At 34.4% G+C, this 16,483-nt stretch overlaps 1 protein-coding gene across 5 annotated transcripts in view; it reads left to right on the top strand.

The window, feature by feature from the left end:
* Positions 1–9,494, top strand: part of Clvs2 (clavesin 2) — an 80,608-nt gene extending 71,114 nt beyond the window's left edge. For all 5 annotated transcript variants that reach the window (XM_045159764.1, XM_004651230.2, XM_045159765.1 and 2 more), the window contains 2 exons: positions 404–624; positions 4,497–9,494. In XM_045159764.1, coding sequence (XP_045015699.1) covers positions 404–624; positions 4,497–4,584 — 309 coding nt within the window. In that variant the 3' untranslated portion in view covers positions 4,585–9,494. The remainder of the gene's footprint in view (positions 1–403; positions 625–4,496) is intronic.
* The last annotated feature ends 6,989 nt before the right edge of the window (positions 9,495–16,483 follow it).

Raw genomic sequence — 16,483 nt, 5'->3', positions numbered from 1 at the left:
CTCTGGAACTGATGAGTCTCTTGTGAGAAGGATCGACATGAACAATGTTCACTATGCATATCACTAGGTGTATACAGTGAATACTAAGGTGGAGTACAGATCTCCGAGCTGATGCTGCTGTGCCCCTGACTATGAGGCAAGAATCCAAATTTATGATCCCAGCTGCTTAACCCAGTCCCTATCCGACCTTCCAGTAACCAAATAGTCCTGCATCTAAGGACTTTGATATGATGTGGGAGCACAAGTTGTGCCTGTTTCATGGAGTACATGGAGGCTTAAATACTTTGACAGACATGGAAAACATGTATTAGCTTTGCCCATCCTCATGGGTTCCCCACAGTCTTTGAATGGTATTTAGTTTCCTCTGTGTGTTTCCCTTCCATGCCATGTCTTACTTTTATAGATATTTTTGCATGGTAACAATCTGAACAGTCTACATCAACTAATTCATCCTGACATCCTGCCCTCTGAATTTGGAGGAATGCTACCCCCATATGATATGGGCACATGGGCAAGAACCCTGCTTGACCACGAGTATGATGATGACAGTGAATACAATGTGGACTCCTATAGCATGCATATGAAGGAAGTAGAAAAGGAACTCTCCCCGAAGTCCATGAAGAGGTAGGTATGCTGGAGGTTGATGGAAAGTGGCTGGAGCTGGTGTGGGGGAGGGTACCCTGAGTCCAACTTCCATTTTCTCCTTGAATATGTTTTTAGTTAATCAATCCATTAATGTATTTTGTGGGTTTTTTTTTTTGAAAATTTGAGATCTTTTTCATTTGAAGGAAATCTTAATGCTATTAAGTTCACAAATATGCTAATCCATTAAGTACCCAATCATAATTATTCTAGAACACACATTATAAACAAAAATATCTACTCTTTCCACATGTGGTGGCCATTCGTAGCATGTTTGAAAGTAGGGAGAATAGATTCCCTTTAAACTGCAACTCAGTAGATGCTTATTTACAGTTAACATTAGCAAAATTCATACAAAATAGTAATTAACAATGGTCTTCTTTACTCATTAACTCATGAGGAAATACCTTCAAAACTGCATTTTGCTAAAGTTTCTGTACCAAACAGAAAAAGAAAAATAGAAAAATTGAGCTACAGAAATATTGAATAGTTAAAAAATCCTTAATTTTTTAGTTCTGGTACCACTGCCACAATTTACAGGACAATATACCTGATGTAATGAAAGGAAAAGGAGAAGACAAGGCAAAAAAAGATGAAAGAGCTCAGGAATGACTCTATGTACTCAATGTAATTGGCACTACATTGCATTAATCACTAATTGCACCTTTTGCAAACGGTGACTATGAAGTCCTGAAGAGGAAGCCTTTCCAGCTTAAGCTACAGTAACTCTTCTGACTGTGGACCATCCTCCTTCTGTGGGAGAGCCATACAGTTCCTCTAGTGCATTTAGAACGATGGTCTCAAAGTAAGCTGCAGCTTTTCCAACAACTCCTTGCACTCTCTCCTGCTAAGTGCAGTGGCCCCTTCCTGCTGTTTTTATAACCTTTTGCTACCGTATCCACAGCTTCCACCACCAGATCCACGACTACTACCATAGGGACTGCCAGAGCTATTTACACTGCCTCCTTTATGGGTCCACAGTTTGATTGCTGCTGTCCACTATACTTTAAAAAATCATTATAGTTCCCACCTCCACCACCAAAATTTCCTCTTTCATTGTAAACATCGTATCCTGCTCCTCCACCACCATACCCACCACCTTGGTTTCCATGTCCTAGTCCACTGCCACCACAGCCTCCTCTACTACTATAACCACATAGTTGCCACTGTCATCTCCAAATCCATTATATCCACCATCACCTCTAACATACCTCCACCTCTTTAGCCACCTCTTCCGCCAAAGTTTCCATCATGGTAAATTACCTTCACCATCATCAAAGCTTCCTCCTATTCCTTCATAAAATTGCCATATTCATTTCTATAACCTCTGTGACCCAGCATAAAGGGCTCTTCTCACTTCAAAATTGCCCATTGATAGAGTGATATTTCTGAATGACAATTTTATGAACTATATTATCATTGAAAGTTAAGAAAGCAAATCCTCTCTTTTTCCCACTTTTCCTATCTTCTGTCACTTTGATGATTTCAAACTTGTCATGCTTTTCGAAGGTAGTCTCTCAGTTTATACTCTTCTGTGTCTTCTTTAATACTACCAACAAAAATTTTCTTCACTGTTCAATGGTCACCAGCCTTTACAAAATCCTCTGTAGAAACAGGTCTCGTTGGTTCCACTACACACCCGTCAACCTTGTGTAGCCGAGCACACACTGCTGCCTCCGCCTCTTCACCACATGTGTTAGTCACAAAGCCAAAGCCTCTGGAACACTTTGGGAGTTTCTCATGACCGTACAATCTGTGAGTGTGCTCCATTTCTCAAACTCATCTGTCTTTTCAAAGCCCAGACCATTAATAAACAGCTTTTTCAACTGCTATAGTGCCTTTGGATCATGGCCTTTCCCCACAGTAGTAATGGATGGAGTCAGGCTGGGGCACCAGGCTGTGGTTTCACCTCAATTTTGAGACCTGAGAGGACTCCCCTCTTCCATTCAAGCTCAATATGGTGCCGAGAGGAAGAGGTGGGACCAGTTACACATGACATGCTTTCCTTTCATGGGATTTTAAAAGCTTGCAGTGATAACAACTTTCTAATTATTTATTGGATTCAGTGTAAGATTATCTTTGAAGAAAGGGACCACACAAGTAACACATGCACACATGCATGTTCACATGCTCACAAAATCTTATTCAAATACTACCTACAAGGCTTCTGTTATCTTTTCTATGTCTCTGCCAAGTCTTTATGTAAAGGTCTAACCATTTATAGTACAAAATACTTTCTTTAGAGGTTTAATCTTTGTCAAGTTCACTCTTGAGTCAGAATCTGGTGCTCAGTTTACACTCACAGCTTTTATACAACTTTACCAATTTTTCTTTCAGCATGTGGTGGGGAAGGTTTCAGACACACTCAGGCAGAATTGGCTGTGCTTTTGCAACATATAGCAAACAAGACTGGTTGGAAGTCACAGGCTTCCTCATGCCCCAGAAACCCAGAGTGTGGTCAAATAATGGTAACAAAGATTACTCATGTTTGATTAACATCAACAGAACTGTGTCAGTCATAGCCCTGTGGGTCTCTCCTCATATATTTCAAGGAAGATGCACAGATGTTACACTTATCATGATAAATTCTGACCTGCATATTTTTCTGATGAATGTCTGATGGTCTCTTGGTCATATCTCTGACTTGGGGGTGCTACACATAATCTAAAGTTGGTCTCTTCCACCTTGCTGTTATTGTACTTTCTTTTCTTTCTATCAAAGATTTGTTCAGTATGGAACTATGTCAAAATTCTTGTGTGTGTGTAAATATATTTATAAGTTATAATTTTTCTCACATATCTCTAGAGGGAAGGCATATATTTTATCAAACTCTCCAAAAAAGCTTTTATAAAATGATCATTAAAAGCAATTTCCTGTGAATAATTCCCATTTAATACAAATAATTCTATTAATGATAGTTATAATTTAGCAGCAATTCATTGGGAATAAGGAAGGCCCTTACTAGGTGCCTTCATACATTAATGTATTATATTAAAATAGCAAGCTTAGTAAACAGGTATTGTAACCTCAGTATTAACAATCTGTATTTAGTAGAGCAGGGCTCCAGTCTGGAGGTGTAGTCTCATGTTTTTGACAGAAATCACTTCTACCCTTTCAGGATAATATGGCACAAGTTCCCTGTCTGTGGAAATGAGCTGTTTAAGAATTGGAGAAAGGTATATTTAATGTACCCATGATTCTTCCTTTACTAGTTAATAAAGTCTTTCCCTTAGCCATCCCCTTGTGGCAACTTCATTCACTAGGTCTTGTTCCATGTTCACAATGCTATGCCTCTGCCACCTGTACTTTGTGAGCAGGTACCCCACCCCACAACTGTTTCTAACTTCCCTTCTTTCAGAGTTTACTTTTATTGTTACTTAGTAAGTCTTAAAATTCAGAAATTGTAGCTACATTTTATCATATTTAGGGTCTAAAAATTAAGATTTTTCTTCCTAGCTAAGCTATAACAATCGTTGCACTGTTGTAGCTTCTTCTTCTTCTTTTTTTTTACAATTTGGATATATTATATTGGAAAAGATATGTCCTACAATAGAAACTTTCAGTGTGTTAAAGAAAAGTCTCTTGTTCAATAATGAAGAAAAAAGTTCCATGAATTCTTATGTGTTTAGAGCCCTTTACTTCTGTGTTTAGGGTCAGAGGGAACTCTTTCCTCACCTTGGTGCCAAATCTTACAATGTTTCTCTAAATGTGCGAGACACAAGGCTTGTACATTCTCTGATATAGTGGAAGAGAATTCACATTTATAGGAGAAGTGGCAAAATATACAGAGAAGAAAATGTCATCTTGATAATTATTTGGTACTAACTCATTGACCATGGCTTTGTCCTTTCCAGATCCCAGTCAGTAGTGGATCCCACAGTACTAAAGCACATGGATAAACACGAGGAAGAAAACATGCAGCCTTTGCTGTCTCTGGACTAGTAACTTCCCAAGATCTTCCCCTACCACACACAGAATAAGAGAAGGTACTGGTTTTCAGCAGCAAGGACAGAACTTTGGAGGAATTATCTGCTTGAAGACTACTTATTCTTGACAATGTAGCATAATATATAATAAGGCATCAGGCCTTTGCCTGAACCATGGATGCCCTAGGTTGGATTTTTCTAAAAAAAAAAGTCACTAATTTATTCTGTAAGTGCCAAGGTCTTTGTAAATACAATATAATCTTCATGTCAAGTTTGTAAATTTTGGTAGTTATTTCATTTGGGAAAGATTGTCTTAAAGATGGGATGGGTGATATGAACAAGAAAAAGAAAAAAGCAAAATATCAAAGCTAACTCCATGTAGCCCTATTTCCTATGAAGCCATATTTCTGCTATCATAGTGAATTGTTTCATTTTTTTCTCAGAAACGCTTGTCAGTATTCAAACACACTTTAAATGGGCACTGGAAATTAATAATTCTAGGCAATTGTTACACTTCATGTATTTAGTAACTTTCATTTCAGAGAAATTATGTTCTAGAACTATCACTGACTATGCTCTGGAGACAAAGAATGGTGGATGAGCTGGTGAATGAAGCACTTGAACTCTGTGTTGCTCAGTTCTCAGAGTCTTGCGAGAAGATCTCTTTCCCTTTTTAGGGTGGGAAATTCTGAAAAAGAATGGATTGTTTCTATACTGCTGTCACCATATGCCCTTTACTCAGACTCCATTGTAATCTCTGAAGTACCTTAAGAATGTTTTCCCCATAATTCTTTGGCCAAGGAAAAAGAACTCATACATGAATAGTGTTTTGACAGCTAATTTTGAAGATGAAATTTACCAGTATTGGACTAATTTTTAATTAGTATGCACTTGTTGTAAAATACATATATTCACATGTAACATATATTTTTACTGAGTTTTAATTATTGATATGACAGGCTTCAAAAATAAATCACAAGCATTAACAGTCATAGAGATGATATAGATATTTGTATGAGATGCCAATTCTGGGAAATCACTTTCACTGAAGATAATGAGAATGAGAAATAGTGAAGCATATTAATGTGACAATTTAAGGGAATTTCAATATATCTTAGAATATGTTCTTGAATAGGTTTCACCTTAGAATTTCAATATATCTTAGGATGCATTCTTGAATAAGTATCACCATAGCAAAATATATTTTTCTTCAAAGAAGAAATGAGCCTCAACATAATCTAGGTACTAGCAATGAAGAATAAAATAGTTTCCCTTAAATACAAGTTAATTGTCCTAGTGTTTCTATGTGCCCATATTTTCTTTACAGAAAAAATAAACTGAAGGAAAACATGATACAATCAGATAAACTATGAAAGCATTGGAGAGAATTTAATATAACATACAATGATTTGATTCTAAACTTCAAATCTGTATATGAATTAAAACTTCATTTTATAAAAATTTTGTAATTACAGCAAATGTTGAAAGTCTTATTTTAACTTTCAAACTCCTATGTAGAAAGGCAAGATTTTTATCAACCTTTCAGCATGATGAGTTCTGAAATTGAGAATTTACCATTCTTTTGAAAGAAATGTAAATCCAAAAACTCTTGGAAATTCACAGAAGTAAAGGCAGATAACAGCCTTTACACACTCTTTAGCCACAAGGTTAAAAAATTCTGCTTATAATCATACAGCCAAAAGTATTACAATTGAATCAGGATACCAATCTGTACCATGCTCATGTTTGTAAAATAAAAATTACCAGAAGTTTTGAGAGATACTTTAAGAAAAGTAGGACCTCCATTCAGATTCAGAATGAACTGTTAGAAACTGTGCTCTCCCCATCATTGGCATGGAGATTGCAATGAATTGAAGAACCTTCCATTGATTCTGTCTACCTGGCATGTATTCTGTAGTCCTGAGCTATATACAATACAAACATGTGTCAGATAGCATAATCTATTGGGATATAACAGAAACAGTGTAATTATAGACAGGCAATCAAGTGTTCATTCTCATGCATTTCTATTGATGTGCATCATTCCTTGCCAATGTTAAGAGTTTCACTATCTTCAAATGTTAGCTAGCATTGCCTACTTCATTCCCCTCTCATAATGTTTGTGTCACATGTAAAAATGACTAGCATCTTTCTCAGTCTTTCCCAACCCCGTATTTGGAAATTTAACATTGGCATTGCCAAGTGTCTGTTCTTCAAATGAGCAATTGCAAGTTGGCTATGAGGTATAAAGTATGTAAAAGTGAATGAACAAATCCCAACAATGATGCCCTTTGAAATTGCTATATCTAGTTCGGTTTGTGAGTAAATTCTTTTTCCGGCAGTGATTTGGAAGCTGCTCACTCAAGGGTTGTTTACTCAGCTTTATAGCTTTTCCCTTCAGCACCATCTGACTAACACTAGTTAGACATGGTTTCCCCTCATGTTTATGGTTATGTAGTTTCATACAGAAGCAGTGCTGTATTCTTTTGCTTTAATTGCTGCAGTAATCCCCACATATATGCACATTAGATAGTCCTACAAATCTTTCTCTTTTATTTGAGATTTATATTCTGCCTTTTAATTTCTTTATTACTTAAAATCTGTGGTCTTCATTGATTGGGAGTAGTCAAATAATACTTTTACTTCTTTAAAAAAAATGTGCTGGGGATCCAATCTAGGGTCTTAAGAAGCTCAGATAGGCACTTATCATTTAACTACTTGTCAGCCTCCTTTTGACTTTTCACTCTGTTCAACCTTGTATTTCATATCTCTTTCTTTATTTCTTTTTGTTTTGCTGTTTCAGAGGCATACATTTCCAAAGCTAAAAAGTAAAATAAAAAAAAATTTGAATTGCTTTCTTATCATTTTCTGAGGTTTGCACCCACATATGACTGCTACTTAATAGAAAGTGATTATGAAAATATATTCTAAGAAATAGGAAGTGCCTCATTAAGCATAGAATAACAGAGATAAAGGTATACAAATTTTATCTCCACCCTTTCAAAAATCATCATGCATATCTATATTGAGAGGGTAAAATACAGATATTATTCAAAAAACATAACTGAGGGATTGGTTTGAATACTTTCATACAATATTAAGTCTACTATGTAAATTAAAAATGATAACTTTAATCCATACTTCAAAACATAGCGCTATGTTAAAACAATGTTGACATTTTAAATGGATTTTTTTCAAGCAAGTTATTGAAGTGGGTATACGTGATTGTTTTTTTCAAGATAGGGTCTCATTCTAGGTCAGGCTGACCTGGAATTCACTATGTAGTCTCAGGGTGGCCTTGAACGCATGGCAATCCTCCTCCCTCTGCCTCCCGAGTGCTGGGATTAAAGGTGTGCACCACCATGCCCAGCCATGAATTCTTTTAATTCAGTAGTAGTTTTCATAAGTGTAGACAGAAGTACTCCATAAGTCCATTCATATAAAATGCTTGTTAACTTTAAGATACTAAAACTCACATATTCACAAATAGAAAATGCAAGTAAGAGTTTTTCTTTGATATTATCAATTGGATCACATTATTAAGTAAAATGTTTATGGTTTTTGTAATATTCCCAAGGGAATAGAAGGCTCTCTACAGCACCAAGAAAATGAAGAATTGTTTTAGGCTTCAAGGAAAGTGTAACTCCTCTCAGTAAGAAACCTTTACAGCTAAAGCAGTATCTTCTAATATGTGCTCTTTCTGCTTCTATACACAAGTGCAGACTTAGGCTTATGCCTGTGGTCCTTCAGTGAAGGTACACCAAGGAAAACTGCTAAAAGGCTGCATAGTCTTGTCTTGTTTTATTTAAAAGTCTGCCTTGTTTTGTTGGTTAATCATGTCTCCTTGCTTCTTTTGCTGAATAAATATTAATGACAACTTGAAAAGTGACCATCAACCATGGAGACATTCCAGACAGACTCTCAAAATGCAAAGTAAAATGAATACAGTCCTGATATGATAATTCAACTTTACATGTTTGTAAATAGGCTCATAGTAAAATATTCCATTTTAGAATTGCTGTATGCATGTGTAGCCTAAAACATGATTGTACAATGTAAATCTGTGCAAGTATATTGAACAAAATAAGACTGGCTCAATATGCAGGATTTGTACCATCTTCAGTCATGGGAAATATTTGCCTGTTTTGTTACATTAGAAGAAACAGCTACTCATATGTGTTCAGAATGATCAGTCATTATTTCCTACTTCAAATGGGAAAAATAAATAGAAATGCAAGGCTTGACTTTGTAGCCTTCTCACAGCTTTCATAGCCTGCAGAATATTTTTACGAATTCAAAATTTTTTTTTATGAACATCTGGAGGCTAGTCCCACAAATAAAAGTAATCCTATGAGAGGCATCACTTAGTAACTATGAGAATCAATTCCCACAGGTTCTAGGAAGAAATTTGAAAATTGAAACTGTGTTTGAAGCACTAAAACTGGACTTCCAATTCAAAGTAGCCTGTACATCTAATTGTTGAAGTAAAATTAATAAGTACCTTTAATAAGAAACCTTTCATACTAATTCAAAACGATAACAGTATTTGACTTAATTTCAAGTCCCAATGACAATTTTTCATCCTTAAAGTTATCAGATAAATACATTAACTTAGTCAAAATATTTTTGGCTAATGAAATAGATCTGGATAAAAATCAACCAAATATTAACAAAACTTTTGAGTATGAGCCAATACCAAGCTATTTGAAAAATTCCAGTGAGCTAACATGAATTTACATATTACAGATTCAAATTATTGTCTTATTTCTAATTTAGTGTTTTCAGGTTTTGTGTTTCATTAAAAATCACATGAGAAAATTACAAAAAATTCAATATTTTTGTCTTAAAAATATCTGTTATGGGCTGGAGAAATTACTTAGTGGTTAAGGTACTTGCCTGCAAAGCCTAAGAATCCAAGTTTGAGTGCCCAGAACCCACATAAGCCAGATGCACATGGTAGTGCATGTGTCTGGACTTTGTTTGCATTGGCCAGAGGCCCTGGCATGTCCATTCTCCCTAATAAATAAATGAAAATAAAATAGTAAATAAAATAAACAATAGTCCATTAAAAGTATATAGGAGGCTGAGGCTGGAGAGATGGCTCAGTGTTTAAATGTGCTTATTTGAAAAGCCTGGTGGCTTTGGTTTGACTCACCAGTACCTATGTAAACCAGATGCAAAAAGTGGCACGTGTGTCTAGAGTTCATTTGCAGCTGCATAAAGCCTTGGCATGCCCATACATTCTCTCTCTGCCTCTCTCAAATAAATATAAAAAAGAATCTAAGAGGAAATTTAATAAGTTTTTGATAAAACTAAACACCTTATATGTTATTTTGCTCAAATATGATAATTGCTGCTACTGCTCCTACACATAATTTATGTTTTATATCATACTATTTTCTCTTTGACCTTTGGAGGGTCTTATGACTTGCAATTGAAAATTATAGCTAGCAAAGCATATCATGTAGGAAGTATGCATTCCGGTCAGAAATATTTACTCTGCACGTGGACCTGCGGCACTAGACCTGCTGTGCTTGAGACATGTTGGTTCCAGGGTGCCACCTAAAAATCACTGGTGATTTGTTTTGTTTGGAGAAATTGTTCTTGACTCTTTAGATTAGGTTACCTCAATTTTTTCCTGTTATTGGTATATTTGGGCCTTAAAGGGAAAGTCTATAATTTCACATTTGCTTTATCACAATGATATTTTGTATTCTATATCCTCATAGACTTCCAAAATATAGTTTAAAGACTTTAACTTTTACGTTGTATACACTAGCATAGCAGTTTCTAAATAAAACTTTCACGTTCTCACAGAACACCATTGTAGTGGGCAAAAGACTAAATTTATAAATTTGCATTGCAAAACTACACATTGATCTAAATAAAGCCTATTGAAAATAATCCGAGATCAAAATAGTAAGTAAAATAGAAATTAGCCTAATTGAAGAAAGCATGCTTATTCAACAAATACAAATTTGTGCGTTCTATGGTGTTCACTTGTTTGCTGTACCTGCAGATAGAAAGTCAGGTAGTGAGGTGAAAGATACTCAGTTACATTTGCAGTCTCACTATAGGTTTCTTTATGACTCTCTTTGGCCCAAATATAAAGAATTTTCCTGGATATGATTTGAGCATCATCAGCACTTTTTTTAAAGACTTGTCAGGATATGTAACTTGTATCTTTAATGGGAATAAGCCCAGGGCAATCAGAGACTGCAAGAAAACTCAAGAATACAATCTCCACCTTTTCATGTTTATTCTTTAGGAGGGGTAAGGAGAAAACATTTTTGTTACAATACAGAAAACTCTTTAAAAAGTGTCAAAGGTTTATATTCTCAATGAGCAGAAGCTGTGTAGAGGTGAAGGCCAGGCTGTGGTGGAGTCTGGATCTACATAGCGACCACATTCTCCAGATCTCTTACCTATGACCATCACTTTTCTGCCAAAAATCAAGATAAGTATTAATTATTCTGCATTTAAAAAAATTCCTGTGACAAAATATCCAGCAGAAATCACACATACATTATTGCCTTTTTTGAAAGATGCTGTATTATCCAGCTATAATCACAATAAAGGTTCATATGATTAAAATACTTGCATGCTACTTTGTAAATTGTATCTAAAATTAAAAGGGTGTACCTATAAAGTATTTGCACAAGATGACAATGAAATATTCTTTGAATAGAATTTATGGAGAAAACTAGTATCATTCTAACATTCTTTTACAAATACACATTATATATTATATATATACATATATATATGTATCTCTGTCTATATATATAATATATATGTAATAATATATAGTATAATATATATGTAATATATAATATATATGTAATATATATTATATATGTAATATATATTATATATGTAATATATATTATATATATCATATATATTATATATATATACATATATATTATATATATATATACACACAGAGACACATACATAAACACTTCAGTTTTATGTTCAGGGGATCTCATCTTTAAATTTATAAAACTTTGCTTTTATACATCTTTAAGTTTATATAACTTTGATTTAACTCCATGTATCCCTTAGTTTTCCCATCTTAACAGTGTGTTGGTTCCAACCTCCAAGCTTCTAAGGCTGCATCTTTGAAGTTCTCACTTTACTTCTGCTCTCTCTCTTTCTCTCTCTCTCTCTCTCTCTGAACTCCTGCAATCAGCCCAACTGCACTGCTTGCTTTCTATCAGCATGTATCCAGTACTGAACACCTTTCTTACTTTTATTAGTACTTCTGTCCCAGTCTTTTAAGATTTTTCACCTGAAGTACTTAGGTAATCTCAAAGTCTCTTTGCTTCTGCCCTTAGCTTCTAACTATTTGCAAGCTTAAACCTACTAAATTGTAAGTCTGATAGTTTTATTATTCCCCAAATCAAAGTGTATAGGAAGATGTATAAGGAGAAGTCATATTAAGTCCCTTAAGTATCAGTGTAGCCACTGGGCAGTTTCAACTGGAATGGTATTACCACCCATACAAAATAACTTGTTGAAAGTATATTTTATTTTTAAAGTTTTTGCACCCCTGACCTTGACTTTTCTCAGACAATCTTTTAATAATATGTCCTTTATTATTCCTTTGCCAAATAACCATTCTTATTCTTCTAGGCACTTGAGTGACAGAGATACTTCCACCTCGTTACGGTTATGCTTCCATTTCATATGTCCATCTCATAGGGTTTATCCCTCATCTCTTTTACATCTTTCAAGTCCCTTTCATTCTATTACTAAAGCCTCTCTTTGTATTTAAAATGAAGGAATATGAGTTGCTTCTTGATCTATTTCTCCCACATAACATTGATCTCCTTATAGATCATACATACCTTATTTACTTTTCTGACATTTTCTCATAATGCAATGTGATTCCATAGGGCGGGGAATTTTTGTCTGTTTGATTACTGTTGCTTTCTGGTGTCGTAAACAGTACCTGAAACATGGTAGCAAGTCCAAAAAAGATTGAATGAAGCTCTTCATTGGCTTAAGTCCTTGTTATATATTAGCCAGTAGTATACATTTAAGGAAATTTTAATTTAATCTTAAAATAATTGTGTTATTCATATTTTAAATGAGAAATTTCTCCTTCCCTAATAATAATAGAAATATAAACCAGAATTTTTATTTTCCATATCTCTAAATATAATTTCAATTCCAGAAAACAAGTTATACATCAGCTTGGTCTGTGGAAATAACTCAAAAGTCATCATTGGGTCCTATACATATTTTATACTTGGTGAAAGTTCTTTGATACCATAAGATTCCTCAGGTGGAAAGTGGTTTTGAGATAGAAAATATAGGGACTTACTCTTCAGTGATAATTTTAGTTATTTCCAATTTTTAAAATCTACAGGAAGTTAGAAAACTTTAATTCTTCCAATAATGAAAGCCAGATTAAGACAATGTGTCTCTGTAGTTATTTTATTATAAAGAAGAGGGGTGGAAGAAGAGAGATTTGATTATACCTTCTCTATAGCAAGCATAATATGAACAAAAAAGTATTTTGGTGATTCAAAGATTCATTCATGCTCTAGAAATAATACATTACATGCATTTAGTCGGCAAACATTGCTCACAGAAGTTTTACATCAATTAGGTTTTACATTTGATACCTTTGTTTTTTGGTGAAAAAAATTTAGTTCTTACACGAGATAGTAGGGATCATGCTCATATTGTCTGTCTGGCTTACTGTACTTCTTGCTTTTCATTTTTATTTGAGTTACAGTTATACTTTTGTAAAATTACAAAAGTTATCTTGACTATCTACATATTCTTAATTTTTTACTGTTTGAAATGACTTATTAATCTTGTTAATGAGATATTCCAGATATGTTTTGTGGTGTGATTGCTTTCTTATTTTTATAAGAAATTTCTAGTTTTTCTTTTATTCTTACCAAACCTAAGTTGTACCTTTCCCACAGCTATAATGTCTTGCCTTTCCCAAAAGTGTAGTAACTCAAGCCTCCAGTCTCATCATCTCCTTCCAGGCTTTGTACTAAGAACACACTGAAGATCAGAATTACTAAGTGACACTAATCAAGGATTCATATCCTGGAGAATAGGGACAGACATTTGAAAATATTCCAGAAGCTGGTCAGTCTTTTAGTGACTTTGGGATTTCTCATTTTGTGCTATGCAGCACATTGTTAATTAACATAAATCATGTACCTTGTCAGTCACACAAATATATGGTGATCAGGGTTGACAGACACTTGGGGAAACTTCTCTAGAGGAGACAATAGCTACTGTTGTTCAGGAGCAAGGCAACATTTTCTTATTTATTGCAATTTGATCTTTGGTAGTCTGTACAGGAGAATCCACTTACCTCTATGTTCTTTTTGCAAAACTTTAAAAATGCACTTAGTGTCACTCCAGAAGTACAGAGTTCAAACTCAAGTGTGCGCAGCTCATGGAAGATATGCAGTTCATGTTCTCACCTATTGAGGTTTTCTTTTTTTAATAATCTCTATGATGTAGTCCTAAAATATATATTCTTTTGGAAATGTTATTGTGTCCACTTTGTAATGGATGTATGTTATTGAAAACATAACATTATTGTTTAATTTACTTGTCACAAAGAAACTATTGCATTGTCATTTTTGATTTGTGAGGATGAACGGAGCTCTGTTAAATAAAATGTCACTAAATGAAATTCCTGATTCATAAATGTGGGTGTGTGCCCTTTCACTTTTTTTGACATAACATTAAATCTCCTTAAATTTTAACATGTATGGCTATGTTGTATATTTTATGTGAACTCTAAATTTTTGGAAGGCATGTCCTGATTTTCAGAATGATAAATGCAGTTACAAGACAGGGTCACTTAGAAAATCGTCCTCCAAAATAAGTGGAGGGGATGATGGATTCAGCTGTTGATATGCTCAGAAGTTGCAGGTTTTGCAGATATGGGGACAAATCAAATTCACAATCAGTGTGCTTAGGTTTATCTTATGATGTATTTCAATACTGCTTTAATTTATAATAACTAAAAAATAGATGTCACATTTCTATTAGAAAGAAAGAAATGTTTAAAATACTGATATTTTACACAATTCAATCTGCCATTTAATCTTATCAGCAGATGGAATTATAAGCCCATAATTTATGATGATATATCTGGGTATATTTTATATATCAGTAAGACAAACCCAAACTGGTGTGGTTCCAAAGGTGCTAATGTTGGTGATTTTAGAAGGGTTATTTCATGCTTGCATGTGAAAGTTAATGAGAGTGGTTGCTTTCTGTTAGGTAGTTATATCACAAGATACATTGAGAAATTTACTATGAGTAAACCTCAAAGTATAGACAGAATAGAAGAATACCATGAATATTGACTATAGTTCATTGTAGAGGAAACATGAGTAAATACAGTTTCCTTATAATATACAACTTCCAAACAACCATTGCCTTGTAATATAGAACAAATTCAGTAATGGAGAGCATCCATTATTAAAAGCTATATGTCATGTCAATTAGTGAACATAAAACAATTCACTTCTCATGCTTAAAAAAAATTCAAACAGGGCTGGAAAGATTGCTTAGTGGTTAAGGCCCTTGCTTACAAAGCCAAATGACCAAGCTTTGATTCTCCAGTACCCATGTAAGCAATGTGCATAAGGTAATGCATACATCTGGAGTTCATTTGGTGTGGCTAGAGGCCCTGGTGTGCCCATTCTCTCTCTCTTTCTCTGTCTCTCTCTCTCTCTGCCTTTTTTTCTCTTTCAAATAAATAAATGAAAAAAATATTTTTTTAAATGTTAAAACACCAAAACCTACAATCATATCAGTACACACTCTTCCAGGACATACTATTAAAAACATTACCAGAAAAAATGATTCTCTCGAAATAATGGCTTTCATAAAGAAACATTTTATGACATTGACAACTGCTTCATCAGATTTACCAAGGGAAAAAAGGCACCTATCATGGACATAATACTGCATTATGCTTTTGAATTCAGGAAGGTATAGGTACTTTTCAAGTTACCTTTTTAATGAACTGATGTCTTTATGGTATTATTATCAATGCATTTCCCTTATTTATTAAACATTGAAGATTTAATAGCTTCTAAAAGAAAATTTTGATTTTACATAACTTATTGACTAAAGGCCATCTAAAAACATTTTTCTTGAGCAAGGAATTTAAAAACTTACATTCCCGTAGTGGTCTATTTGTTACTTAAATGCCATTTAAACATGCTTGAACAGAATTTCCTCAAAAATGCTAAAACCATAAATAACTCAATTATGAGAGAGTGAGTGATAAAGAGAGAAACTGGTACACCAGGAACTCTAGCCACTGTAATCCAACTCCAGATACATTTGCCACCTTGTGCACATGTGCGACCTTGTGAACACTTGTGTTTCTTTGTGTGTTTGACTTACATGGTTCCTGGAGAGTTGAAGGTAGGTCCTTAGGCTTCACAGACAAGTGCCTTAACTGCTAAGGCTTCTCTCTAGCTCTATTTTTTATGAGAGAGAGAAAGAGAGAGAGAGAGAGAGAGACAGAGAGAGAGAGAACTCATCTGTTTGTTTGTTTTTTCATTTAAGTTTCTTCATTGCTTATTCCTTTTACTTAGCTTTTAGAGTAGCAGTTTTCCTCCTGGCATTTTCATAATACATTGTGTTTGTTGGTTCTATTCCTAATCCCTTATCTCCCTGCTCCACTTCCCTGATGTACCATTTGGCTCTCATCCACTTCAGTGTGTTCTATTGTCTTCTCCACACCTCCCTTAAGACAGTGAAATTTAAGGAACTGCATATTCCTTAACTGCACATATTTTAATTTATTTTAATTATACATATTTTAAAATTTAGAGTAACTTTGAAGAAATTTTATAATAACCCAATATATTTAATTAATGTAGATTGTCAAACATGTTATTATCAAG

Source organism: Jaculus jaculus, chromosome 9, assembly GCF_020740685.1.
Source record: "Jaculus jaculus isolate mJacJac1 chromosome 9, mJacJac1.mat.Y.cur, whole genome shotgun sequence".
In the NCBI taxonomy this organism is placed as follows: domain Eukaryota; kingdom Metazoa; phylum Chordata; class Mammalia; order Rodentia; family Dipodidae; genus Jaculus; species Jaculus jaculus.
The sequence above is the reverse complement of the archived record's forward strand: the minus strand, read 5'-3'. Positions and strand labels throughout refer to the sequence as shown.